We start from the raw sequence: 27,718 nt of genomic DNA on the forward strand, positions 1-27,718 counted from the left end.
CCTCCCGTCCGGGCGGCTCTCCAGGGAGTCTGTAAACACACCCAGAGACTGTCATGGAGGGGGAGGAGGAGGCGGCGGCGGCAAAGGGAGGCGTTTTGGGCCGCCTCCAGGGTCCGCTCTGTCATTCCTGAACTGGTCCCTCGTCCCCGTGACTGTGGCCTCAGGGAAGCGAACTGTTAGGCGAGAGGAGGAGACAGTCAGAACCATATCCCCTTCTTCCCCCGGGGCGGGGGCCGGGCCCGGCCAGGCCGGCTGAGCCGGGAGAGGGGAGGGGGAGGGAGCGCCTGGCCAGGCCGGCCTGTCCGCCGAGATGGATGACAGTAAGGTAAGTCCTGTGGTTTGCACGCGCAGCTGCTGCCGCCGCCGCCGCCGCCGCCTGCTTGTCGCTAAGTGCTAGACTCGCCGCTGAACCTCAGCTTGGTAGCCTCGCCAACACCCGGGAAACACCTGCCTTAGACATCCCTGCGCCTCCAGTTGTTACCCCCTGTACCCAGCCAGAAATTCAGGGAACAGGGGGCTGTGTTTTTCCAGAAAGGGCCTTCTCCTCTGGAAAATTTTCACTCCCCGGACAAGCCTGTTTGTCAGCTTTTCCAGGTAGCGCAAACCCTAGTCCTTGACTTGCCTAGCGAGATAAGTGAAGAAACTACCGTGTTTTCTCTTTTTGCCTTCCCCGGCCCTCTCCCACACTTTCTCCGGTGTGGAGACCTTAATTAGGGCACCCTGAACCAGCCCTATTCCCCTTGAAGGTTCCCCTTTCTTCTCTCAGGCTCCCTTACTCAATGCCCCATTCATATAATCAGTTCACTCCCCCTATGAGCTATTTTCCTGTGGTTGGTTGGAACACTCTGCGAAGCTCCTGTTGCTATTCGTCCAGAATCTAACCTCCTCTAGAAAGCCTTCTCTAGGAAAAGTAGTGAATTCCTTCTTGGTAATGTATCTTAATATTCCACTTCCATCCGTCTTTTGCCATTAAAAAAAAAACAACAACAACATTTATCCCTATGATTCTAGCAAGCATTATTCATAATTGGGTAATTCACATAGTTTATGTATACCCTGTCTTTCTGTCTATCCACATTAGTGTTGTCCAGTTTTATTTCATGAAGATATAGGGATGGTCAGCTCATTACTCATCAGCTTACTGATGTTCTGGCATGTTTAAGAAATTGGACTTTTTTTTTTTTTTTTTAAGGACTCAGACTGCTAGACTTTGCCAGTCTTTGAAGTAGAAGTTACTCCTTCTCTTTGCCTTTCAGAGGTCCTACTTTCCACAGGCTCTGGCATACTGCTGGTGCTAGCTTTTTCCTTTGTTTGGGTGCTCTTGTCCCCCTCCACTTAACCAGTAACACTTTGCTGCGGTCACATTTTTGTCTCACCCATCCTTAGAATGAAAACACTTCTCGCTTCTCTGTGCTGTTTGTGTTAGTCTACATTATCGCCTCTTCCCGTTCTTGCAGAAGGCTCTGAGAAAAGTGATAAATGAAGGGAAAGCCCACTGCAGTACTCTGAAATTGAGACTCACCTAGAGAAACAGTTTGCTTGTGAAGTAGCAAACCCTAATAGGAAGTGATATTTCCAAGACAGAAAGAGGGAGTTCTGAAAGTTTTCCAGGAACATTAGAAAATGATTTTCCATAAAAGTCTTGCTAGCTTGACTGTTCAGTATTGATTTTGAAAGTAAATCTGAATATCGGATCCCTTCTCTTTTGTAGAAAATAATGCTACAGCTCTTTAAGGATGCTAAAATAACATTGTTCTTTAATTTCCTTAATTTGAGGCTCTCACAGTATATTCTACATAATTTTTAGTTTACTTTTCAGACCTTTGAAACATTTGATAACTTTCTCAAAGTCGTTGGTAAGCTCAAATTAAGTCCCAAGAAAAATACATTGGATTTTGAGTTATTTGACTTGCCTGTAAAATCACATAGGAGTTATTTCTAAAACTAGCAAACTGTGGTGGAGGGTATAAAATTGTATTGTTTTCCCTAAAAGAGTGAAGTTAAATTTGGGGGGTAGACTATCCATAATTTATTTCCTATAGGGTTCACAGGGAAGCAAAACGAACTCAGTTCTCATTCTTTTTAATTGATTGTTTTTATGAGAGTATTTAGAAACCGGCAGTTTCTTAAATCTTTAATGATCATGCAGAAGGAAATCCCTTCAGAGGTCTCTGGATGGATAGTGCCTCTGTCAATACACTACTTTCACTTTGAGTACATATCGTAGTTGTGGATGAGTAATATTTAAATGCCATGTACAGCAAGACTGGACCGCTCTTCCAGCAGTCAGGCAGTATGAAACAGCCCTTGAACAAGTCTTTGGCAGCTCCCAGGCCTGCCTTTCTCTGTGCTCTAGTTGTTACAGCCCTGCAAAATTGTATTTTCCTCCTAGCATATACATGTACTTACACACAAAACACATTTCCCCTCACATTATGTTTAAGTGATGGAGTCTCAGGTTCCCTTTTTTCCTGTATAAGGGAAGGTGAGAGTTGGGGCCTGGAATTGTGGTGACAGGAGGGCAGAAAGGATGACAGACTGGCCAACAGCAAGGCCAGGGGAACGGGAAGAGGATGAAGTGGGCAGGAGCTGCAGTTCTAGAGAGACAGTAGTTGAATGAGCAGGTCAGGAGAAGACGATGATGATGTGAGGACCTCCCTTTAAAAAGATTCTGTATTCTGAGTTGTTTTCATCAGTGGCAACGAGTGAGTGTGCCAGGAGCTCTCCACATTCTGCCGTCCAGCTTTCTGGAGTCAGAGTAGGACAGCTTTGAATGGGAGTGCAACTTTGCCTTTCAACCGACTAGCAGTGTGCCTGACACAGCATAGAGTACTTGTTAATAGTGACTGAAGGAAGTGGGAACAGAGTGTCATTAAGGAGATTGCCCTGACGTACCTGGGCTTTGTTAATCCATGTGCTCTATTGAGCCAACCACCCAGAGTATACAGACAATGGCAAATAGCAAAAAGAAAGCAAGAGATAGATTGGGCATCTAAAAGTGGGGGCTTGGGAAAGTGTTAAGTAGCAGAGATTGAACACTGACTGAGTAGATCTCTACTAAGCTAGTTGGGAAGGAAAAATCTTGGCTAATTAACCTTTCTGAGCTTCCATTTTATCTGTTAAATGGTCAATACCTTTTTCACAGGCTTTGCTGAGGATTAGAGGTACTACATTATCATAAAGCATTGAATACAGAGTCTGACATATAGTGAGCACAAAAAATGTTATTACCAAGGAGTGACTTCCTTGGTAGTTGACACAGTGCAGTAGGTACCTGAGATGCTCATTTTAGCAATTCTTAATTGCACGCTGTTGCATAACATTTGGAGCCATGTTTATATTTATACCTACACTACCCTTTGCTCTTAACTATGCCCCCAATGGGACAGGGCAATGGGATGGGGCTTGAAATGAACTTAAACTCTGCATTTAACTGTCAGATTGTGAGAAAGATAGTCTCCTGAGCCCACCTGCATGTCTACTAGTAAAAAGTGCTTGTTTTTATGAAAGCTTCCTCCTGATCTGCTGCATTCAATTACAAAGAAAATTAACGTATGTTATTTTCAGAGGCTTTGATCATAGAAGGTTCTTACTTTTTATTTTACATTTGACTTCTATGTTTATTGAATGAATGACTAATATAAATTGAAATACCCTAGACTAGATATGTTCCTGCCTCAGACTAAGCTGGTAATAGACTACCTTATTATATTGCCTGACAGTTTAGGGCACCAAGCTTCAGTTGAGTGACTGACAAGAGAGTGGGTCAGACACTGGCCACAATATGCTAATATGAATACTGTTCTCCTTCGTTCTTCCTGTCTACCTGTATTACGCACGATTTTCTAAAAATGAGTTTTCTTACACCTTCCTTACCTCTTAGGTAAGAAGACAAGGTCTTCTGTTCCATTCAGTTCTGAGTAGTGTTGGTTCTCACAAAAGTTTTAACTTGGCCAAAGAATCTCTTTGACATTCCTGGACCTGTCCTTTGGCCCCTGAAGTCCCTCCTATTGACCCTTTATCCATCTTTTGCTACAGTTGGAACCACCTTCCTTGAGCAGTGCCACAAAACTCAGACATTCTCTGCTTTTTCTTCCGTCCTCTTCATCAGTGCTTTCCACGAGACTAAAACAGAAGAGCCAGCTCATCTACTAAACAAATCTCTGACAGATTTAATGTACCTTCCTTTCCTCTCTAGGCTGCCTGCATAGATTTTTTTAAGATTAAAAAAAAAATGTTTAAGTTTATTTATTTTGAGAGACAGAGGCAGAGAGAGAAAGAGTGCACGAGCAGGGGAGGGACAGAGAGGGAGAGAGAGAGAATCCCAAGCAGGCTCTGCACTGTCAGCACAGAGCCCCATGTGGGGCTCAAATTCAGGAACCATGAGATCACGACCTGAGCTGAAATCAAGAGTCGGATGCTTAAACAACTGAGCCACCCAGGCACCCCTATACTGCCTGCATATTTTAACTAAGGTACCTCAAAAGATGGTTTAACCCTAAGGAGCAATTTTAATACTACAGAAACCAGCTGAAATCTAAGTTTACATATCCTTATTTAGAACAATTCACTCTCCTAAGGTTTTCAGAAAAGTCTGTTTATTCATTAATTCATTAAATATTTGTTGGACACATAATATGTAAAGGCATTGTGCTAGACAGAGACACAAAAGTGATAACGTTTTTTTTTTTTTTTTTTTTTTTTTTTTCAACGTTTATTTATTTTTTTGGGGACAGAGAGAGACAGAGCATGAACGGGGGAGGGGCAGAGAGAGAGGGAGACACAGAATCGGAAACAGGCTCCAGGCTCTGAGCCATCAGCCCAGAGCCTGACGCGGGGCTCGAACTCACGGACCGCGAGATCGTGACCTGGCTGAAGTCGGACGCTTAACCGACTGCGCCACCCAGGCGCCCCCAAAAGTGATAACGTTTATAACTATTCTTGGAAACTTACATTTCAGTGGGCTAAGCAGACATAAAGAAAAATAATTACAATATAGTGAGGTAAAAAATAAGGGCAATAGAGGTAAAGTGCTTTTGGAGCGGTAAGAGTAGATGCCTGTACTAAATAAAGCATATTGCACTGAATAAGTACTATGGTAGAAGTTAGAGCAGGAATTAAAAAATTTTCAGTAAAAGGTCAGATAGTAATTATTTGTTGGCCATGTGGTCTCTGGTGCAGTTACTCAGCTCTGCCATTTTAGCACAGAAGTAACCATAGGCAGATTTAATGACTGGGTGTGGCTGTGTTCTAATAAAACTTTATTTACCAAAACAGTCAATAGGCTGGGCTTTGCTTTCCATCAGGGCTGTCGTTTGCTGACTCCTAAACTAGAGCATAAAGCATAAGTAAAAGTGTAGGCAGAGATAAGGTTGGAAAAATAATCTGGGGCCAGATCATGATATGCCTGGCAAGTTAAGCTAACACATTTTGGTCAGTATTTTTTCAAAATGTGGAATAAAGAAACACCTGCTGACCCAGGATCTTGGGAATAGGGCGTGGGAATCTGAATTTTAATTAGGCTCGCCAGTTGACTGGCTCATATGCTTGCCGAAGTTTGAAAACCAAGGCTATAGGTGTTGGGGAGCCATCAAAGGATTTTAAAGCGGAGGTGACAATATCAGATTTGTGTTTTTAAAGGAAAAAATGCTAATGGCTATATGGAGAATGGATTAGGGTAAAGATGTAGGAACCAGCATAAGACTAGAGGCAGAGGGTCCGATTAGGGAAGAACATGGATTTTGGCATATAACCAAAGACCAGATCTCATTTCTACCACTTTCAAGCTGTTATGATTTTGAACAGATTATTTAATCTGTTCCAAACTGAATTTCTTCACTGGATGGATTAATAAAACTTTAATGAATTATTGTGAGAATTAAATGTAATAACAGTTGACCTTTGGGGCACCTGGCTAGCTCAGTTGGTAGAGTATGTGACTCTTGATCTTGGGGCTGTGAGTTGAAGCCCCACCGTTGGGCGTAAAGCTTACTTAAAAAATGAACAGTTGACCCTTAAGCAACATAGGTTTAAACTGCCCAGATCTACTTACACGTGGATTTTTAGAAAATAAATATAGTACTGTAAATATATTTTCTCTTCCTTATGATTTTCTTAACATTTTCTTTTCTCTAGCTTTATTGTAAGATTACAATATGTAATACATATGACATACAAAATGTGTGTTAATTGACTATGTTATTGAGAGGTTTCCAGTCAACAGTAGTCTAGTAATAGTTAAGTTTTGAAGGGTAGTGAAAGTTACAGATGGTTTTTTGACTGTTCGGAAGTTGGCACCCATCACCTTTGCATTGTTGAAGAGTCAGCTGTATATATGTGAGCCCATATCAGAAGAACTTAGTACATCACGGGTTCTCAGTAAATGCTAGTCCTTTCTGGCCCCTCATCAGTTTAGATTGCTCGAAAGAAAGGCCTGGGCTGAAGACCATATTGAGGCTATTGTAATTTGGGTTGTGGTTGATGTAGCATGCATAAAATCCTTCAAGGATGAAGAATGTGGACAGAAGAGAGAGCTAAAAAGACAGAACCCGGACTAGAATGATCAGAAGAGGCTGAGGAACAGAACTCGGCAAAATAAAGAGGGTTAGTGATCCAGGAGAACCAGAAAAAAAAGGGGGAAGGCAGTTCTGCCATGTATCTAAGGGAAGAGAAAATTTTAAAGAGGGGACTTGAATATGAGATGCCACAAAAAAAGTCAAACAGCAAAGGGGGGGGGGGGGGGTTGGGGAGGAGTATCCGTTCTATTTGGAAAATAGGGGATTATTTATGATCCTAGCAAGAGAATTTTCCCTGGAGTGATAGGGTAGAAGCGAAAATGTAGCGGTTGAGAAGGAGGTGGGCGGGGAAGCAAAGACAGTTAGGTATAGACCGCTCCTAGTGAGTCAGTTTGTAACAGTTTCAGGCATTGCTGAAATCTATGTAGTATTATATTTAGCTTCAAACAGGCATAGGTGTTGGGAGAGGAGAGGCAGGAGTTAACTCTCAGTTCAGAGAGGCCTACTTTATCTTCTTTCTCCTTCCGTTGACTAGAAAAACTGGCAGAAAGGTTAGCAGCAGGAAGATGTGATTAGACTTTTGTTTCTGAAGATCTGGTAAATAAAAGGCCTAACCCACAGCTGTGAAGGAAGTTACGGGAGTCTTAACACCAAATGAAAATGCAGCTACCTGTTTTTTCTTTAAAGTGGTAAAGAGCAGTAGCTGGGTACATTCCTATCTATCTTATTTTTCTTTAATCAGTTGGAGATAACTTTTCACTTTACGTTTTAAAAAGAGTGAAGTGAACCCCCTTGCTATTTTTTGTCTTTAGCTGGGGCTGTTGCTGCCACTTCATGTACATGCAATAATCCTCTTAGACTTACTTAACAGCTTGAAACTTTTATGAGTTGCCTTAAGAATTAGAGCATTAGGATGTAAACAAGTGCAAAAAGGGTGGTAAAATAGTTAAGAGTTCTTCATTGGTTTTTCAGATTTTATATGCCTTATGAGGGAGCTTTTTTTTTCTTTCTCTTTTTCGTTTTCTTTTTCTTTTTTTTTATAGCTTCTATAAGTTGGCAGTCCTGATAATGACATCGGTTTAAGTCAGTTTTGAATAGTCCTAATTTTTCTTTGCATTTATTCATTCAATTATCAGTCTTTTAATAAATGCCTCTTAAGAATAGCCTGTCTCAGGGCTGGATACAGTGGAGATTGGGAAAGCAGAAAACACAGCTTTTGTGCCCGAGCAGCTCACGTTACCTGGAGGAGATAGAACTTAAATCTGTGAGGCCACTAAAAAAACAAACAAACAAAAAGCAATATAACATATAAATTCAGTGTGTTCAGTATATGTTCCAGACATTTGGAGAAGAAAAATGACATATGGGAAGACGGTGATTGTCAGGGAGAGCTTCAGAGAAAGAAGGCTAGAGCTGATCCCCTAACCAAAGAAAGCATAACATTTGCCATTCTGGATGGTAGAGAGGTGGAGGGAACATTTGGAGAAATGGTGATATTGAATAGATGGGAATGGAGGGGATGAGGCAAGGTCCTAAGGAGGCATGACTAGATATGATTCCCCTTTGGGGAATAATGAAAGAGAAGATTGCCTTGGTTAGCAGGAGCCTGGATATAGTGGGCTGACTAGTGGCCCCTGAAAAGAAATATCTGTGTCCTAATCCCTGGATCCTGTGAATATCACCTTATATGGTAAAAGTGAATATTACCTTATGGGGTGGGGGTGGGGGGGAGAGTGTGATTAAATTAATGGTTTTGAGAGGAAGAATTTATCCTGGATTATCTGTGTGGGGCCTAAATCCAATGACAGGTGTCCTCATAAGAATAAGGCTTGAGAGAGATTTGGCAGACAGATATGGAGGCGGTGTGACCACAGAGGCAGAGATTGGATTGACGTGGCCACAAATGAGGGCATGCTGATAGTTCTTAGAAGCTGGAAGAGGCAAGGATGGATTCTCCCCTGTGCTCTCCAGAAGTAGTGCCATCCTTCCAGACTCTGGCCTGCAGAACAAACAGAGAGAATACATTTCTATTGCTTTCATCACCACCAAGTTTGCGGTAATTGTTAGAGCAGCCACAGGAAAGTGATATACTGGATATAGTGACCTAGTAAGCAGTGCTGAGTCAGAGGTCTTCTCTTGAGCTGGAGAGTGACATGGCCAAAGGGAGTTTGTTCTTTCTGTAATGATCAGATACTGCGTTTTTACAATGAAGGAAAATACACCAACGTTATTTTAATAAACTGAAAAGAAAGGTTAATTTGGTAGCTCTTTGCAGGATGGATTAACTAGGAAGGTGGGAGTGGAAAAGGAGAGATGGTAGGGAGCCCTACTGAGAACTTATTGTGATAATCTGTGAGTAGAGCTCTGACTAATATAGGCAGTAGGAGGAGAGAAGAAGAGCTAACTCAGATTTTATAAAGGAATAGATTGGCATGACTTCAGTTGGTGGGTATGGAGAGCCACAATAGTAGAGGGAGATTTCAAGGAAGCATAAAATGAGAAAGTTTGTTAGTTAACCTCCTCACCACCACCCTCCATCAAGTGCCTAATGCCACAGTGAGCTGGAGTAAATGAAAGATATATGGCATTAATAATAGAGCAGTGCCTCTAAAGCACCTGTCAGTTTTTGAGCCTTTGCAGGGCATGATGTGATCAAGTTAATGAGTCCTACCATGAAATCTGGAGGGGAATAGTTATGCTTATGATAGTGAGTTACCTTGTGACAAGTTGCTATGATGCAAATCAGGGGTCTTAGGTCCTAGACCCTGCTCTGACACTGAAATTCTCTGAACTAAAATGTTGCCATCTATAAAACAAAAGAGATCACTGTGCATATCTGTGTGTGGGTATGTGTGTGTATACATGTATCCTTCTACCACCATCACTCCTGTATATCCTGATATCTTGCCTTTTATTATGTTATTGCTTTTTTCATGTCTTCTGCGTCTTATGAGTCTATATACATTACAGTTTAGGACCCTGTGTTCTTATATCAATATTCCTGGAGTTTCACAGAATTTGGGGACATGGCAGGTGTTCAGTAAATGGTTGTTGAATAGAGGAAATAATTTTCCCCTCTTTACCTGAAGAAGATGGCTTTCCCCTCACTGAAATGGTGTGAAATAACATGAGATAACAGGTAGAGTGCCTCACTCAAGGCCTTGTCCATGGTGAGTGCTCTCTTCCTGCATACTCCAGTTTGGCCTTGAGTTTAAGTGTTTGTTGTTAGCTCCTAAAAAGCTAGAAGTAAAATGATCCAAGAATCTTTGGAATAGGGTTTAATCTGGACACTGGAGCCTTCCTAATAAGAACCCCTGGAGAGCATGCAGCTCCTCTTTCTACAAAAGTTAAACCTGTTGACTGGGAAGCCTGTGCCATCCACACTCAGGCCTTTGCAGGCTAAGTTCTATTTTTTCTCTGTAATGGTTAAATTTAGAATCATCAGGAACTCCTTCTTGGCTAGATCCAGTCGTTGTATGTTAATTCTCAGCCTTTTTAAGCTCCAAAATTAGAACCCTTATGCTTGACCCCTCCCCTCTGTAATATTCTTTCTCCTCATAAGCTTGTGTCTCTATGCCACATTGATTCTTCCTTTTCTATTATTCTTTCCGCTTTTTAAGGTTCACGTATTTTTTTAATAACAGCTGTCTTTTTAAGATAATGCCTTTATAGGGGCGCCTGGGTGGCGCAGTCGGTTAAGCGTCCGACTTCAGCCAGGTCATGATCTCGCGGTCCGTGAGTTCGAGCCCCGCGTCAGGCTCTGGGCTGATGGCTCAGAGCCTGGAGACTGTTTCCGATTCTGTGTCTCCCTCTCTCTCTGCCCCTCCCCCGTTCATGCTCTGTCTCTCTCTGTCCCAAAAAATAAATAAACGTTGAAAAAAAAAAAAAAGATAATGCCTTTATTGAAAAATAATTCACATACCATAAAATTCATCCTTTTAAAGGGTACAATTCTGTGATTTTTATTAGTACAGTTGACGCTTGAACAACATGGGTTTGAACATGTGGGCTCACTTACATGCAGATTTGTTTTTTATAAATACAGTGCCATGCTATAAATGTATTTTCCTTATGATTTTCTTTTTTTTAATTAAAAAAAAAGTTTAATGTTTATTTATTTTTTGAGAGAAAGAGAGACCGAGCATGAGTGGGGGAGGGGGAGAGAGAGAGGGAGACACAGAATCTGAAGCAGGCTCCAGGCTCTGAGCTGTCAGCACAGAGCCTGATGCAGGGCTCGAACCTATGAACCTTGAGATCGTGACCTGAGCTGAAGTCAGATGCTTAACCGACTAAGCCATCCTCATGATTTTGTTAATAATATTTTCTTTTCTTTAGCTTACTTTATTGTAATAATACAGTATATGATACATATAATATACAAAATATGTATTAACTATGTTATTAGTAAGGCTTCCAGTTAACAGTAGGCTATTAAGAGTTAGGTTTTGTGTGGAATTGTGACTGCTTGGGGATCAGTGCTCCTAACCCTTGCATCGTTCAAGGGCCAACTGTACATTCACAGAGTTGTGCAATGGTTACTGCTATCTTCCCAGAACATTTTCATTACCTTAAAAAGAAACCCTTGTAAACAAACTGTGGTATATCCATGTAATGTAATATTGTTTTTTTTTAATTTTTTTTTTTTAATGTTTATTTTTGAGAAGAGAGAGACAGAGGATGAGCCGGGGAGGAGAGAGAAAGAGGGAGACACAGAATCAGAAACAGGCTCCAGCCTCTGAGCTGTCAGCACAGAGCCCAACGTGGGGCTCAGACTCACAGACAGTGAGATCATGACCTGAGCCGAAGTTGGACACCCCACCGACTGAGCCACCCAGGCACCCCAGTAACGTTATTAAGCAATAAAAAGAACTGAACTATTAAACCACAAAAAGGCATGGCAGAACTTACCTGCATATTGCTAAGTGAAAGAGGCCAGTTTAAAAAGGCTGTCTACCATGTGATTCCAACTATATGACATTATGGAAAACGCAAAACTATAAAGGTAGTAAAAAGATAAATGGTTGCCAGCATTTTGGAGGAAGGAAGAAGGGGTGGGACATGGGATTTTTAGGGCAGTGAAAATATTCTGTATGATACTTTATTGCAGATACATGATATGTACATTTGTTAAAACCAGAGAGCCATACAACACAGAGTGATGTAGACTATGGATTTATTCATAACATATCAACGTTAGTTCATCAGTTATAGTGAATGTACTACACTAATGCAAGATTTTTTTTTTAATTTAATGTTTATTTTTGAGAGAGGGAGAGGGAGTGGGGGAAGGGTGGGGGAGTACTGAGGATCTGAAGCAGGCTCTGTGCTGACAGCAGAGATCCATCCCAATGTGGGACTTGAACTCACAAACCACGAGATCATGAGCTGAGCCGAAGTTGGACACTCAACCAACTGAGCCACCCAGGCACCCCTACAAGATGTTAATAATAGGGGACGCTGGGGGATGCCTGGATGGCTGAGTCGGTTAAGCGTCTGGCTTTGGCTCAGGTCATGATTTCACAGTTCATGGTTCGAGCCCCACATAGGGATCTGTGCTGACAGCTCTGAGCCTGGAGCCTGCTTCAGATTCTGTGTCTCCTTCTCTCTCTGCCCTTCCCCTGCTCATGCCCTGTCTCTGTCTGTCTCTCTGTCTCTCTCAAAAAAATAATGATAGGGGACACTGGGAGAGTGGAGAAAGAGGAGATATGTGAGAACTCTCTACTTTCTGCTTAATTTTTTGTAAACCTAAAATAGCTCTGAAAAGCAAACTATGTTAATTTAAAAAAGAACAAAAGAAACCCTTTAGCAGTCGTTCCTCATTCTCTCCTCCCCTGCCGTAAGCAATTACTAATCTACTTTTTATCTCTTATCGATTTGCCTTTCGTGGACATTTTAGCTCCATGGAATCACACAGTATGAGGCCATTTGTGTTTGGTTTCTCTCACTTGGCATAATGTTTCCAGTGTTCATCTGTGTTGAACCATGTACTTCATTCCTTTTTATGTCTGAATAATGAATGTTCCATTGTATGGACACACCACATTTTGTTATACACTCATCAGTTGATGGACATTTGGGTTGTTTCCACTTTTTTAAAAGCTATCATGAAAAACGGTACTATGAACATGCATTGTACAAATTCTTATGTGGTCATATGTTTTCATCTTTTGGGGGGATATACCTAGGAGCAGAACTGCTGGGTCATATGGTAATTCTAGGTTTAATATTTTGGGGAACATGCAAATGGTTTTCCAAGGTGGCTACTATTTTATATTCCCACCAGCAATGTATAAGGGTTCCATTTCTCCACATCTCCACATGTTATTGGCTGTTTTTTATCATATAACCATTCTTGTGTGTATAAAGAGGTATCCCTTGGCCTTGATTCACATTTCCCAAATGACTAATGATGTTGAATGTTTTTCATATGTTTATTGGTCATTTATATGTCTTCTTTCGAGAAATGTCTATTCAAATACTTTGCCTACACTTTAATTGGACAGTTTATCTTTTTGTTGAATTGTAGGTGTTCTTTGTATATTCTGGATACAAATACCTTATCATACGTATGACTTACAATTATTTTCTCCCATTCTATATGTTGACCCTAATGGTGTTCTTTGAAGCATAAAAAAATTTTTTTTAATGTTTATTTATTTTTGAGAGACAGAGAGCATTAGTGGGTGAGGGGCAGAGAGAGGGAGACACAGAATCTGAAGCAGTCTCCAGGCTCTGAGCTAACAGCACAGAGCCTGACGTGGGGCATGAACATGCCAACTGTGAAATCATGACCTGAACCAAAGTCGATGCTTAACCAACTGAGGCACCCAGGCGCCCCTGAAGCACAAAATTTTTAATTTTGAAGTCCAATTTTTTTCTTTTGTTGAGTATGCTTGTGGTGTCATATCTAAGAAACTGTGGCCTAATCCAAGGTCACAAGATTTATCTCTATGTTTTCCTTTAAGAGTTATTGTGGCTCTTACATTTAGGCCTTTGTTCTATTTTGAGTTAATTTTTGTATATGGCATGTTGTAGGAGTCCAACTTAATTCTTTTTGCTTGCAGATATTCAGTTGTCCCAGCACCATTTATTGAAAAGACTGTTCTTTTCCCGTTTCTCTATTGTTGTGGCACCTTACTGAAAATCAGTTGACCATAAATCTAAGGTTTATTTCCAGATTCTCAATTCTTTTTCATTTGATATGTGTGTCTACCCTTGTGCCAGTACCACATTATCTTGATTATTGTAGCTTTCTAATAAATTTTGAAATCAGTAAGTCAAGTCCTCCACCTTTTTGTTTTTTAAAATTGTTTGGCTATTTGGGGTCCCTCTATTACCATATAATTTTTTAAATTATCTTGTCAATTTATGCAAAAAGGCAGCTGGTGTTTTTTAAAGTAATCTCTACACCCACTATGGGGACCAAACTCATGACCCCAAGATCAAGAGTCAAATGTTCTACCAACTGAACCAGCCAGGCAACCCCAGCTGGGATTTTGTTGAATTTGCAGATCAATTTGGGGGAATATTGTCATCTTAACAATATTAAGTCTTTCAATCCATGAATATGGAATGTCTTTCTTTTTATTAGATCTTTAGTTTCTTATAATGATGTTTTGTGGTTTTCAGTGCATACGGTTTGCAGGGGTTTTTTTGTTGTTGTTGTTGTTAAATTATTGCTAAGTCATTCTATGAGGCCAATATTATAGCATGTATCAAAACCAGAGATACCATAAGAAAACTATAGACCAATATGTTCTCTGAATATAGATGCAAATACCCTCAATAAAATGCTGTTTCTTTTTTAAATGTTTATTTAGAGAGCAAGCAGGGGAGGGGCAGAGAGAGAAGGAGAGATAATCTCAAGTAGACTCCTCCGCACTGTTTGTATAGAGCCCGACTTGACCTGGGGCTTGATCTCATGAACCGTGAGATCATGACCTGAGCCGAAATCGAGAGTCAGATGCTTAACTGACTGAGCCACTCAGGTGCCCCTAAAACGTTGTTCTAAATGGTATGTTTTTATGCTATTCTCAATGAATGTCTTTATGATTTCATTTCAGATTGTTCATTGGTCAGAGCTAATTTTTGTTTATAGATCTTGTCTCTTGCAACCTTGCTCAACTCATTTATCAGCACTAAATAGTTTTTTGTGGATTCCTTAGGATTTTCTACATACAAGATCATACCATCCTCAAGTAAAAGTAGTTTTACTTTTTCCCTTCCAGTATGAATGACTTTTCTTTCTTTTTCTTGCCTAATTGCTGTGGCTAGATCCTCTAATACAATAACAGTGTTGAATAGAAGTAATGAGAGAAGGCAAGGTCCTTGTCTTTTTCCTGATCTTTGGGGGGAAAGCTTTCAGTATTTTACCTTTAAGTGTGATATTAGCTGTGGGTGTTTCATAGATACCCTTTATCAGGTTGAAGAAGTTCCCTTTATTCAGTTTGTTGAGTGTTTTGTTTTCTTTTGTTTTTTTATCATATGAGGGTGTTAGATTTTGTCAGGTGCTTTTTCTGAGTCTTTTGAGAAGAAAATGTAACTTTGGCCCTTTTTTTCTTTTGAGATGATCTATTATTACAGTATTTGATTTTTGGGTTGTTACACCTACCTTTATTCCTGTGATAAGTTGCACATAGCTATGGTGTAAATCCTCTTTATATGTTGTTAGATTCAATCTGCTAGCATTTTGTTGAGGATATTTGCATCTATATTCGGAAAACATATTGGTCTGTAGTTTTCTTATGGTATCTTTGGTTTTGATATCAAGCTAATGGCTTCATAGAATGAATTGGGACATGTTGTTTTCTGTTTTTTGGAAGAGTTTATACAAACTTAGTGTTAATTCTTTAAATGTTTAGTAGAATTCACCAGTGAAGTGACTTGGACTTTTCTTTGTGGGAATTTGTTGTTGTTGTTGTTGTTACTAATTCAATCTCTTTATTTGTTATAGGTCTATTCAGATTTTCTATTTTATCTTGAGTCAGTTTTGCTACTTTGTGTCTTTCTAGAAATTTGTCCATTTCTTCTAGGTTATCTTGTTTTTGGCATATAATTTTTCATAGTATCTCATGTAACCATTTCTATTTCTGTAAAGTTGATAGGGATGATGTTTCTTTCAGTCTTTTTTTTTTTTAACCCAGTCTTTTTATTTTTAAGTTTATTTATTTTGAGAGAAAGAGTATAAGCACAAGCAGCGGAGGGGAGGAGAAAGGGGGAGAGAAAGAATCCCAAGCAAGCTCCACACTAACAGCACAGAGCCCAACACAGGGCTTGAATCCCACGACCCCAAGATCATGACCCGAGCCGAAATCGAGTCGGATGCCTGAGCCACCCAGGCGCCCCTCATCTTGACTTTAGTATTTTGAATGTTTTCTCTTGGCCAGTCTAGCCAAAGGTTTGTTGATTTTGTTGATTTTTTTTGAAACTTTCGGTTTCATTGATTTTCTCTATTGTTTTACCAACCTCTATTTTATTTATGTCTGCTTTGATACTTGTTATTTCCTTCCATCAGCTTGCTTGGGATTTAATTTGTTCTTCATTTTCGAGTTTCTTAAGGTGGAAAATTAGGTTATTGATTTCAAATCTTCTTTTTAGTTTAAGCATTTACAGCTCCCTCTGAGCACTGCTTTAGCTGCATCTCATAAAGTTTTGGTATGTTGTGTTTTCTTTTCATTTCAAAGTAGTTTTCTAATTTCCCTTGTGATCTCTTCTTTGACCCATTAGTTACTTAGGAATGTCTTTTGTCTTTTTATCTGCCATATTTATTAGATAGTTATTGCTGTGTACTAAGAATTATATGACAGTCCCTGGTGCTTACTTTCTAAAAATCAGAACATCCAGTTTTAGCTTGTCTCAATGGAGAAAGTGTTTATAAAAAAACAGGTAGTTAACAGAAGAGTAGGACCCTCACTCTTACTTGCTTATAACAAACAGACTTGAACATTTTAAACATAATAATGAAGACGGATGTGGTATTGCAAAAGCCCTACTGAAATCTAGCATCTCTACTATTTTACCTTTGTGTAATAAATTCTCTGGAGAGTAAGGAAAAAATCAATGGCTGGCAAGTTTCTTTATATGAGAGCTAGGGAGACAGACTTTCTGAGTGTTTCCCTTGGGGCTTCCTATTTCCAGCTCACAAATGTGTTTGGGGGAGGAAAGAGAAGTAAAATGGGTAATGGATAAAGAGGTTCCACTGTTTTAAAGACAGCTATTTATATTTTCATGTGGCTCTATGTCAATAGAAATAAGACTAGAATAGAAAAAGCTAAATCTTATATTATTTTCATAGTTTTCTTTGGAGTTTGTGTTGGTGCATAAAAATCAGTACTTTTACTTAGCAACGTTAATGTGCTTCCTCACAGAAGAAATAGGGGAGCAAAGGGACAATATGGTTGTCACTGAGTTTGTGAAAATGTAATGAAAATTGGTAAGAATGATTTTTGGCCAGAGATATTTAAGGAATTTGTGAGACTGATTTCAGTTTTAGTTTCTGGTTCCTTTCACTAACTTCTCCTAAGCTTCCCCTAATCATTATGGCTTATGAATATATGCAGTTCAGTTGTTAAGGCAAGTAGTCTACTAACCCACATTTGTATAATACCTTTTTCTTTACCTGGTGCTTTTATACTTAAGACTTACAGTAATCCTGCAACGTACCTCTCTTGAAAACTGGTATACTAATCAGGTTTTAGCTGACACCAAAAGCTAAAAATTCAGTCTACCATTGAGGAAAAATTAAACATATGGTTTTAACGTAATTTTATAGGAGGTGGCATAAAATACAGGAACCCTGGATTCATTTACTCTGCTTTCTAATTTAAAAAAAGGTAGTGAAATAATTTTACTCTCATGAAAACTAAACAAAAGGATATAACTTTTGTTTGATTTTTATGACCGTGCTCAGTTTGTTTCAAAAATCATTGAAGTCTCTTAAGTACACTGTGTCCTCTTGCTGGCTTCTCAAAGGCAGCCTCTCCTGAATTAATTAAAAACAGCAATATTCAAGGTATTAGATTACAGTGTTGTATGATTGACGATTCACTTTACTACATAAAGAATAGATATGATTATCATTTATGTCTCTGTAGACTCGAGTTTATGCTGTAAATATATTGCTTTTTAAAAACTGTAGCAATAGCAAATATACTTTGTTTTAATGTAGGATGATTTCAAAATATTTTATTAAAATTGTGCAGTTTCCTGAGGTGTATATTATTATGTTGGAATAAAAACATGGTGTATAATATAAAAAGCTTGAAAGATCTGTTTTTGAAAAGTTGAAACTAATTTGGGAATACTGAAGCAGCTAGCTTTACAAGAGTGGTGGAAAAGAAAGTTTTTTCCCCAGAGTCTTAGAGAATTCAGTCTCATTTCAGAGCTGCCTTATAAAATGCTTGATGCAGTGGTTGGCCATCATGTTATATGACACAGGGTCTAGTCAATGTGGTTCATTCATATTTACAGTTTGGCTTTCAACCTAACCATTATACTTAGTAATGATCTGATCTTTATAGGGTATTGGGCATTGTTCATGTGTGATATTAATAGTGATCGCAACAAACAAGCAAATGAGAGTTTTTATACCCACATGAATATTGAGTTTGAGTTTTGTTACTGGGAATGCTTCTACTTTTTTTTTTTTTAAGAGTTTTTTTTTTCTTAAGTTCATTTATTTTGAGACAGAGAGAGAGAGAGAGAGAGAGAGAGAGAGAGAGAGAACGAGCAGGGGAGGGGCAAAGAGAGGGAGACAGAATCCGAAGCAGGTTCTAGGCTCCATGCTGTCAGCACAGAGCCCAACATGGGGCTTGAACTCATGAACTGTGAGATCATGACCCAAACCAAAGTCAGATGCTTAACCAACTGAGCCACCCAGGCGCCCCTACTTTCTTCCAATGATTTGTCAGTATTTGAGTTTTGCATCTTCTCTTTTATAATTGCCTTTAAAGCCTCAGCAGTATTCCTCAGCAGTATTCCTTTCAGAATACTGAAGTTATGTCATTTTTATTTTCTGAGGGTAGTTTTCAGAAAGAACTAGACATAATTCAGAATTTTGTCAGATAAAGTAGATAATCTGAGGCCGACTCGACTGTATTGTAGCTTGTAAGAAACTAGCTCTAAAAGCACTTTCCCAAAAAGCTTGTTCTTTGGAATAAATGTAACCCCTTTCAAGGTAATTGCTTTAAAGAAAATTTATTTGATGTACAAGTTCAGGTTCGTGTATTTAAAAAATCATCACATTTACCTCATAGTTACATCTTGTGTAAGAACTTGGGGAGGTTCCAAAGCTAAACAATGAAGAAGATTAAATTACTTTGCTAGTCACCAAAAAATTGTGCCTGTGCAGGTAAATGAATAGAGATATTGAAAAGATGTCTTATGACCAGTGGGAGCAAGTTGAAATCTCCTGAGACAGTCTAAGGTTATAATTATAGGCTTCTAAAATCAGGAGAGAATTATCCTGAAGATGTCAGGGACTTCTGTGTGTTCCTTTGGGCTCATCAATGTTGAAGAGGGAATTCATAGCCAAATTTCTTAGGATACATTTATATATATATATATATATATATATATATATATATATGAAATGTATATATATATGCACACACAATTTTTGTACAAATTTTATGTTTTTTTCTAACTATAAACATTTAGAAATAATAAAAAATATAGACGAGAGAAAGCTGTCAAAGAAATCCTCATTGAATTTTTAATAAACATCCTTTCTTCTATGTGTTTTATAAGGTTGAGATTACACTGAACTTAAAATTTTTAAATCTTTTTTTTTAATGTTTATTTATTTTTGAGAGAGAGAGAGACAGAGCGTGAATGGGGGAGGAGCAGGGGGAGAGAGAGAGAGAGAGAGAGAGAGAGAGAGAGAGAGAACCTGAAGCAGGCTCCAGGCTCTGAGCTGTCAGCACAGAGCCCGACATGGGGCTCGAACTCTCAAACTGTGAGATCATGACCCAAGCCGAAGTCAGATGCTTAACCGACTGAGCCATCCAGGCACCCCTATAATTTTAAATATTGATTTTTCTACCTATTATTTTCACAAGTCAGAAATTCTTTGTGAACACAATATTCAGTGGCCATCTTTTAGATTGTAGCATCTAGCCATACATGGTTCATAAAATTTACTGTTAAATGACTTAAAGTTTATCATTGAAGAAATAATGAAAACTTACAGAATTTCTTCTCTCACACTCATAGTATTAGAAGTATCAGAAAGAAAACAATAACATGAAGCAAAGACTCATGAGGCATGTCATGGGATTATGCTTTCTTAGTTTCATAGGCTTCATTTATTATTTGTAAATGTTTTCCTTGCTAATGTGCAGCCATAGTCACTTTCCTAGAAACAGAACTGAGAGAAAAAAACCATTTCTTCTCTCTCTTGGCAAAGGTGGTTGGAGGTAAAGTTAAGAAGCCTGGCAAACGTGGTCGGAAGCCAGCCAAAATTGACTTGAAGGCAAAACTTGAGAGGAGCCGGCAGAGTGCAAGAGAGTGCCGGGCCAGGAAAAAGCTAAGATACCAGTATTTGGAAGAGTTGGTATCCAGTCGGGAAAGAGCCATATGTGCCCTCAGAGAGGAACTGGAAATGGTAAGAAAGTCTGCCAGTAAACACCTGAAAAAATCAACCTAAGCTTAGTAGCCAAAGAAATATATATTAAAATATGAAGGTACCAATTTTCACGTATGTGTTTGACAAATATGGGAAAGAGTATTAGTCTGTTAGCCAAGACGTAAGCAAGGAAGCAGTTTTGCATAGTAGCTTGTGGGAGCAGAATGTGACTGACTATTTCACTGAGGGATTGTTTTTGAAGGAAAAAAATGGAAAATAACACAAATGTACAATAATAGGGGATTAGTTAAATTATACTGCATTCATAAATTGGACTACTTGGCAGGCAGTAAAAATCACAATGCACATGTATATTTACTAATGTAGAAAGGCATTTACAATATATTGCTAAGTGGAAAAAGCAATATAACAATATGTAACAATATGCATAGTATATATACCATTTGTGTTTCAGCATATTGATTTATTTATTTGTCATGTTTTGGTCATTTATTCATCCAGACTTTGGGTGGTGGCTGTAGAAATGTAAAAGAGAATAGAAATCTCACTATAAGCTCAGGGGAGGAGGTGACAGGTTGGAGACGAGAGAGAATACTACTATGATCATCACAAAACTAGGACCTCAGCATTTTAAATGGTAAGAAAATAAGGTTGGGGTCTGAAGAGAGTCCAGATAAACACTATTGAATAGATTTAAAAATACATATATTGAATTTGACTCCTGCTGCAAGTTATTTCTTACCTTCTGCAGTGGAAGCTACTTGAGGGCATGATCTTTGAACTGACTGATCTTTGTATACGTCAAAGTCCATACTACACAGTCTGGCAGAAAGCAGATGTTTAGTGAATGTTTATGAAAGAGAAGGGAAATTATAAAATTATTTATTTTAGGAGTAGAAATGATAATGTGACAGCAAAAAGAGATGAATTCTAATTAGTGGCACACTGGGAAGAGAGAATCTTTTAACCAAGAGGAGCCTTCTTTTTTTTTTTTTAAGTTTATTTACTTCAAGAGCTAGAGAGTGTAAGCAGCAGAGGGGCAGAGAGAGCAGAATTCCAAGGTTTCACACACAGCACAGAGCCCAATGCAGGGCTTAAACCCACAAAACAGCCAGATCATGACTTGAGCCGAAATCAAGAGTTGGATGCTCAACCGACTGAGCCACTCAGGCACCTCCCCAGAAGGGCCTTCTTAATCTGAGCACTACCCACAGTTTATCACTAGAAGATTCAGCAGCAGTTTCCTACCCTCTTCTGAAAGATGGCAGGCCTCATACATGTCCTAGGTTATAAACAGGAAATACAGTGGAGGGATAGGATTCCCACCAGCCAGTGTGACCTCTAGTTATGGGAGTTTTTCTGTCTGGGATTTCCATCCCTGGTTTCTGAACTCTGACTAGTAAAATTTTACTTAAATATATTTTACATATTTCAGTACAAGCAGTGGTGCATGGCAATGGACCAAGGAAAAATCCCTTCTGAAATAAAGGCCCTACTCACTGGAGAAGAGCAGAGCAAATCTCAGCAGAACTCAAGCAGGCACATGAAAGCTGGGAAGACAGATGCTAACAGCAATTCCTGTGAGTACCATGAGTGGGAGAGTTTATATTTAGAGGAGTGTTTTAAGGTAGGGTTTCCATTGACCACTTTCCTTATGTCATTAAATAAAATGTTGATGTCATTTGTAATATACTAATAAGCAAGTGAAATGGTGTTAGATTCTAAATATTGAGATGAATTTTACATGGGCTCGATGAACAGCAACTGAAAAATGTATGGAAAATTTTTAAAGTAAACTTAGTCCATAAATGGGAGTATACATTCTAGTTATTGTTAATAAGAATTTTATTTGTATTTTGATTTACAGCCTAAAGAATCCCTTCACTTATATTTATCTTATGTTTTTCCTCCAATAATTGTGTTAAGGAATTACACTTTTTATTTTGTAGATGAAGAAATAGCAGAGGGGTTGGTTAAGACGCCCAGGGTCACACAGCTATAATGGGAAAAACCTGTCTTCACCTAGTCCAGGCTGTATCTAGTACAGGAGCCCATCATTGCAGGTTGTTTTTTTTTTCATTATGGTGAAATTCATATGAAATTCATAAAATTAACCATTTTAAAGTAATAATTCAGAGGCATTTAGTACAATCAGTTTTGTACAACCACCACTTCTATCTAGTTATAAAACATTTTATCACCCCAGAAGAAAACCCTGAACTCATTAGGTAGTTACTTATTCTTACTCCCTCCCTCCAGCCCTTGGCAACTTGTCTCTATGGATTTACCTATTCTGGATATTTCATACAAATGGAAACATACAATATGTGACTTATTGTGTCTGGCTGTTTCACCTAGTATATTTTCAAGGTTCATCCACACCGTAGCATATATTAGTACTTTATTCCATGTTATGGCTGTATAATGTTCTGCTAGGTATGTGTACCACAATTTATTTGTTCATTCATCTGTTGATGCTTGTTTCTCCCAAACAGTGTGATATGAAACATGAGTGTACAAGTATGTGTTTGAGTACTTGTTTTCAATTCTTTTGGTTATATACCTAGAAGTGGAATTGCTGAGTCTTCTGGTAATTTTATATTTAACTTTTAAGGGAACCACAAATTGTTCTCCACAGTGGCTGATATATTTTGCGTTCCCACCAGCAGCATATGAAGCTTCCCATTTCTGTACATCTTGCTAACTCTTTTTATTTTCCCTTATTTAAAAAAAAATTGTTTTTAAGTAATCTCTACACCCAAATGGGGCTTGAACTCACAACCCCGAGATCAAAAGTCGCATGCTCCACTGACTGAGCCAGCTAGGTGCCCCTCTATTTTTAAAAACTATAGCCTTCCATCCTAGGATGTGAAGTAGTATCTGATTGTGGGTTTGATTGGCATTTCCCTAAAGACTAATGATGTTGAGCATCTCTTCATATGCTTGTTGGCCATTTGTATATCTTCTTTGAAGGAATGTCTAAGTCCCTTCCCCAAGTTTTAATTGAGTTGTTTTTCATTTTGTTGTTGAGTTGTAGGAGTTTATATTTTTCCCGGATTCTAGACCTTATCCCATTCTGTAGGTTGTTTTTTTCAAATTCTTTTTTTTTTTTTTAAGTTTATTTATGTTGAGAGAGAGAATCCCAAGCAGGCTCTGCACTGTCAGCACAGAGCCTGATGCAGGGCTCACTCTCACGAACCATGAGATCATGACCTGAGCCAAAATTAAAAGTCAGACGCTTAACTGACTGAGCCACCCAGGCGCCCCTTCTCACATTCTTGATAGTGTCCTTTGGTGCACAGAACATTTAAATTTTGATGTAGTCCAGTTTATCTATTTTTTCTTTTGTTGTTCATGCTTTGGGTGTCATATGTTAACAATCCATTGTCAAATCCAAGGTCGTGAAGAACCTTACCCCTATGTTTTCTTCTAAGAGTTTTATGGTTTTAGCTCTTATATTTTAGGTCACTGATCCATTTTGAGTTAATTTTTCTATATGGTATGAGTTAGAGGTCCAACTTAATTCTTTTGCATGTGAATATCCAATTGTTCCAGGACCATTTGTTGAAGACACTGTAAAGATTTTATAATGAAGATGTCATGGATTGGTTTCTTTATCATTGTGATTGCTTTGGGAGCACTTGAAACAGTTATAAGAAAATGCTGTAAATTTTTTATCTTTTAAAATATTTTTGTAAAAGCAAACGGTTTGGTTTTTGATAGCTTTTATTACATGAGGTAACATTTGTTTTAATCTAAATTGAATTAATGAAAAAAAGCCAAATCAGCTCATTTTCTTGCAATCTGTATTTTTAAAAAGCCTTTCTGTAGATGCTAAACAAACAAAAAATGTATACATTTTAAAACAGATTAAACAAATTTCATTGACTTACAAACATTCTTACATTGGTAACTATGATTTATTTTTTAGGGTGAAGATTATATAAAATGATGAGTAGCTGATTGAAGCCAATATTCTAATTCCTATGGAGGATGAATGGGCAAGATTGTACTTCTTGGCTCCATTTACTACCTACTGCTCAGTAGTCATCTCTGTAAATCTGCAGTTTCTACCAAAATGTGTGATCATAGATCCCAAAGGATTTTGCTTTAACTTTCAACACTTAGAAAATTTATAAACATTCAGACCTGTTCTGGTTGGTATTGCCACCGGTGGCAGTTAACATGTTGTAATGCTTGAAAACACAGGAGTAGAGAGAAGTGGGTGAAGATTGTATTTTTGCACCTTAACTCCACATTGCTTTATTGGTTAATTTATATTCTTTCCATGTATTTCATGTCATTGTATGTGTATGTATGTTTAGGTGTCACCTTCTTTTATGTTTTTGACTGCCCTACAAAGAGAAACCAAATGGGCTGATTATTAAGTTCTCAGCCTTAATGGACCTAATCTTATTTGTTTATATTTACTTGAGTAATGTTTATTTTCTGCATGAACCATGATTTCTCCTGTGAGCCATTCCAGCATAAGCTGTGAATATGTATTAACAAATATATACACTTCTATTTTTATAATCCATAATGATATGCCTGTTTTGAATAATGTACGTGTTAACAAAATCCATCAGGAAAGCCCTCAAGACAGCCTCTATTTAAAACTTTCGTTGCTGTCTTCTCGAACTATATTTATAAAAGTTTGCTAGGGCCTAATCCATACTTGGAGAATAATTAGTCAAATTTTCTTTTTAAGCAAGAAGTAACCCTTTAGGCATTTCATCAGCATACACCATCTTGACAACTTAGAGAATGTATGTATGTATGTGTTTCTATTGTATGTCTATATATGTATGTGGGGAGGGTAGGAGTGAATGTTCACACACATTTCCTTGTGTAGTCAACTAGGACACTTTTTCTAAAGAAAATAGGATGAAATTAGCTGCTGAGATCGAGTTTCTGCCTCAAGAGATCTGGAACAAAATGAGGGAGAAATTGCTAGTAGATCTAATGGCTGTAGGCATAACCAGAACACTTAGTTTCTCCCCTGACATGAGCTTCGTGATGAATGTGTTCTGAGCCAGGAAGAAACACACTGTGGGTGTGCCTCTGGTTCGGCCCTGACCGTGTCTACACTCTGGAATGAAGCACTGAGCTAGAGTTGTCACAGCACCACGACCAGATGGCCTGGTGGGAGCACAGAACGGCAGAGTAGTTCTTTTCAGCTCCGGTTACAGCTACATTGACCTTCTTCCTGACTACCCAACAGAGCAATGGCTGAGGAATCAAGCTCATAATATTTTACATGCAAATAGACTAGGTATCTTTCAGTTTCCCCAGTGAGACACCTTATCACTCTTTCTTCTCTGTCCCAGAGTTAAATCAGGAATTGTGTTCTCTGTTGCTGCTAAATTATAATTGTTCTTTGCTCTACCGAGGCAAATATTTGGCTTCTACACAGTATGTTTTGTTACAAAATGGCAGTTTAAGAGGAGGCATCATAATCCAGACTGAGGTGGAACAAGAGATGGACCACATAGTTTCAGATTACAAGGTACTCTCCCCTCTTCTCTTAGGCCATGTTTCAATAAAGTGCTTCCCCTTAGCCTACGTTCCTGAAGATCTCTTGTGTGTAGGTTGCAAACTCAGATCTAGTCTAGTCCTGTGTGACTACTGATATACCACTAGCCCAACCTGTTGGGTCTCTCTGTGTTTTGGAGGACTGGGGGTTTAAGAGTATTTAATGTCTTTCTAGGATCACAAATATAGATAGATTGAGGATAGTTAATATCCAGACCTTCAGAGTTTAAGTGTTTTAAATATAGTGTTCAGATTGTAATGGGTATGGTTTTGCCATCTGGTCTACTCAAATGTATATTTTTATTTTGCAAAACAACCCAAGATTTACTACGTGTTGCTTTTTGTTCAGTACCTTTTGAATTCCCCAGAAGAGTTGTTTTCAAAGCAAACATTCCAAAATGAATGTGGCTCTTCAATGGAATGTCTCCATTGTGCTTGAAGTATTTCTTCTCTGGTTGTAATTTTAAAGTACAGGGTCATTTGAGCTACCCTCTGTCCCCACCCCCAGTATCTTTACAAGAGCAGTGACTTTGTCCTCAGGTAGAGGATGTGTAATTTTGGATGAAAGTAAATTACAACTTATATAAAGTTTATTCCTAAACCTATCTTTTTGGTATTTTAAAGTAGATCATACCAAGACAAAGTTTCTTGGTCTTAAAAAGGAATGTTTTGATTGCTTTGGGTGTTGTGCTGGCTGCACGCTTTGGCCACTTGAAGCATGTTAATAAATGCCACTGATTAAAACAGCTGGAGCATTTCTTTTCCCATTCCAGTTAGGAAGCAGCAATACTGAAATCCTAGCATCTCTCACTTTCTGTAATGACAACATACAGGCTGAGAGAGAACAGAAGAGGGGGAGAGAATCACTGAGCTCGGTCCCTCTGGATCAGCGCTGTTCTTTTTGCTCCCTGAGTGAAAAGAGTAATGTTGTTGTTGTTCCCAAAGAAAGGAAGGTAAGGGGAAAGTATATATTTGTGTATTTAGACCAGTCATATTCTGTCATTAACTTAGCATAGACCTGCCATATATTAGAGCAACTGAATATAAGATGGAATAAGTTTGGCCAGGTCACGTTTTAGGAGATAGTTGATGTTCTTAAATTTTTTTTTCTATTTCGTCTAAAACCTGTCTGTTGTATCTAAATCAGAATCTGTCTTACTGCAGCAAATTCATATCACTCTTTTTCAGCTACTTGACAGTATTTATCAGCATCACCATTTAGCATTTTATTTCATCATCTTTGAATTATGATAGAGTTGATTTGGCTCATTACAAAAAGCATAGGTTTAAACTGGATTTACTTTTAGTTCAAACAAAGGCAAAGAAATTTAAAACATCAATGCTATATTTCACAAGAAATCAGTTGCATATTATCAATTACATATTTAGTTTTGAAAGAGAGGAAGATTATTAATCCATGTGGTATTGGGGGGCATTGAGGGTATTTTCTTTCTCTGAAGAGCATTGTACAATTATATTTTTATGAAAAATAAAATATCTTCACCAGAGAAATCTCAAGTGGTCTGTTTCACAATACTGAAATATGTTTGTGTGAGCACAGAACAGTAAAAAGAGTGAGATTTAGGCAAAAGCACTGGTCTTGGATTCATTTTTTGAGTCACCTTGAATTCTTTGATCTCTCGGCCTGTTTTCCTCATCTATAAAAAGGGGGGAGGGTAACTTTCACAGAGTAACTGGCAGGGTAAATAGGAGATATGAGAAACTGCTTCTTAAGGAGTAAAGAACTATATTAAATTTAAAATATTAGCATATGCCTGCATTTGACTATTGTAAGGATTTAAATCATGGAAGATAAATATATTTAATGAGCTGGAATTTAAACATGTAGGGTTGTAGGTATCACATTTTAAGCTTTATCACTATGTCTATCCCTGGAATGGTGTAGTTGGAAGGCATTTTTAGCAATAATAGCCTTCGATTAATTAAACTAATTTTAAGAACAATTAGTGTTCCAACTGGTAATAATCCTATAATCTGCATAAAGCAGGTTTTCAGACTGCTAGGTAATTTAGTTCTCTTTTCCCTTATTCCATCCATTTTACTTAACTATAGAGTAGTCCTG

The 27,718-nt window shown here is 38.4% G+C and overlaps 1 protein-coding gene across 1 annotated transcript; it reads left to right on the plus strand.

Annotated features, from left to right (window-relative positions):
- CREBL2 (cAMP responsive element binding protein like 2) lies at window positions 1-27,147 on the plus strand. Its single transcript, XM_043564815.1, has 4 exons — window positions 1-325; window positions 19,921-20,118; window positions 21,536-21,680; window positions 24,032-27,147. The coding sequence occupies exons 1-4, from the start codon at window positions 311-313 to the stop codon at window positions 24,034-24,036; spliced, it is 363 nt and encodes a 120-aa protein (XP_043420750.1). The 5' UTR covers window positions 1-310; the 3' UTR covers window positions 24,037-27,147.
- Window positions 27,148-27,718: the final 571 nt, after the last annotated feature.

Source organism: Prionailurus bengalensis, chromosome B4, assembly GCF_016509475.1.
Source record: "Prionailurus bengalensis isolate Pbe53 chromosome B4, Fcat_Pben_1.1_paternal_pri, whole genome shotgun sequence".
NCBI classification, from domain to species: domain Eukaryota; kingdom Metazoa; phylum Chordata; class Mammalia; order Carnivora; family Felidae; genus Prionailurus; species Prionailurus bengalensis.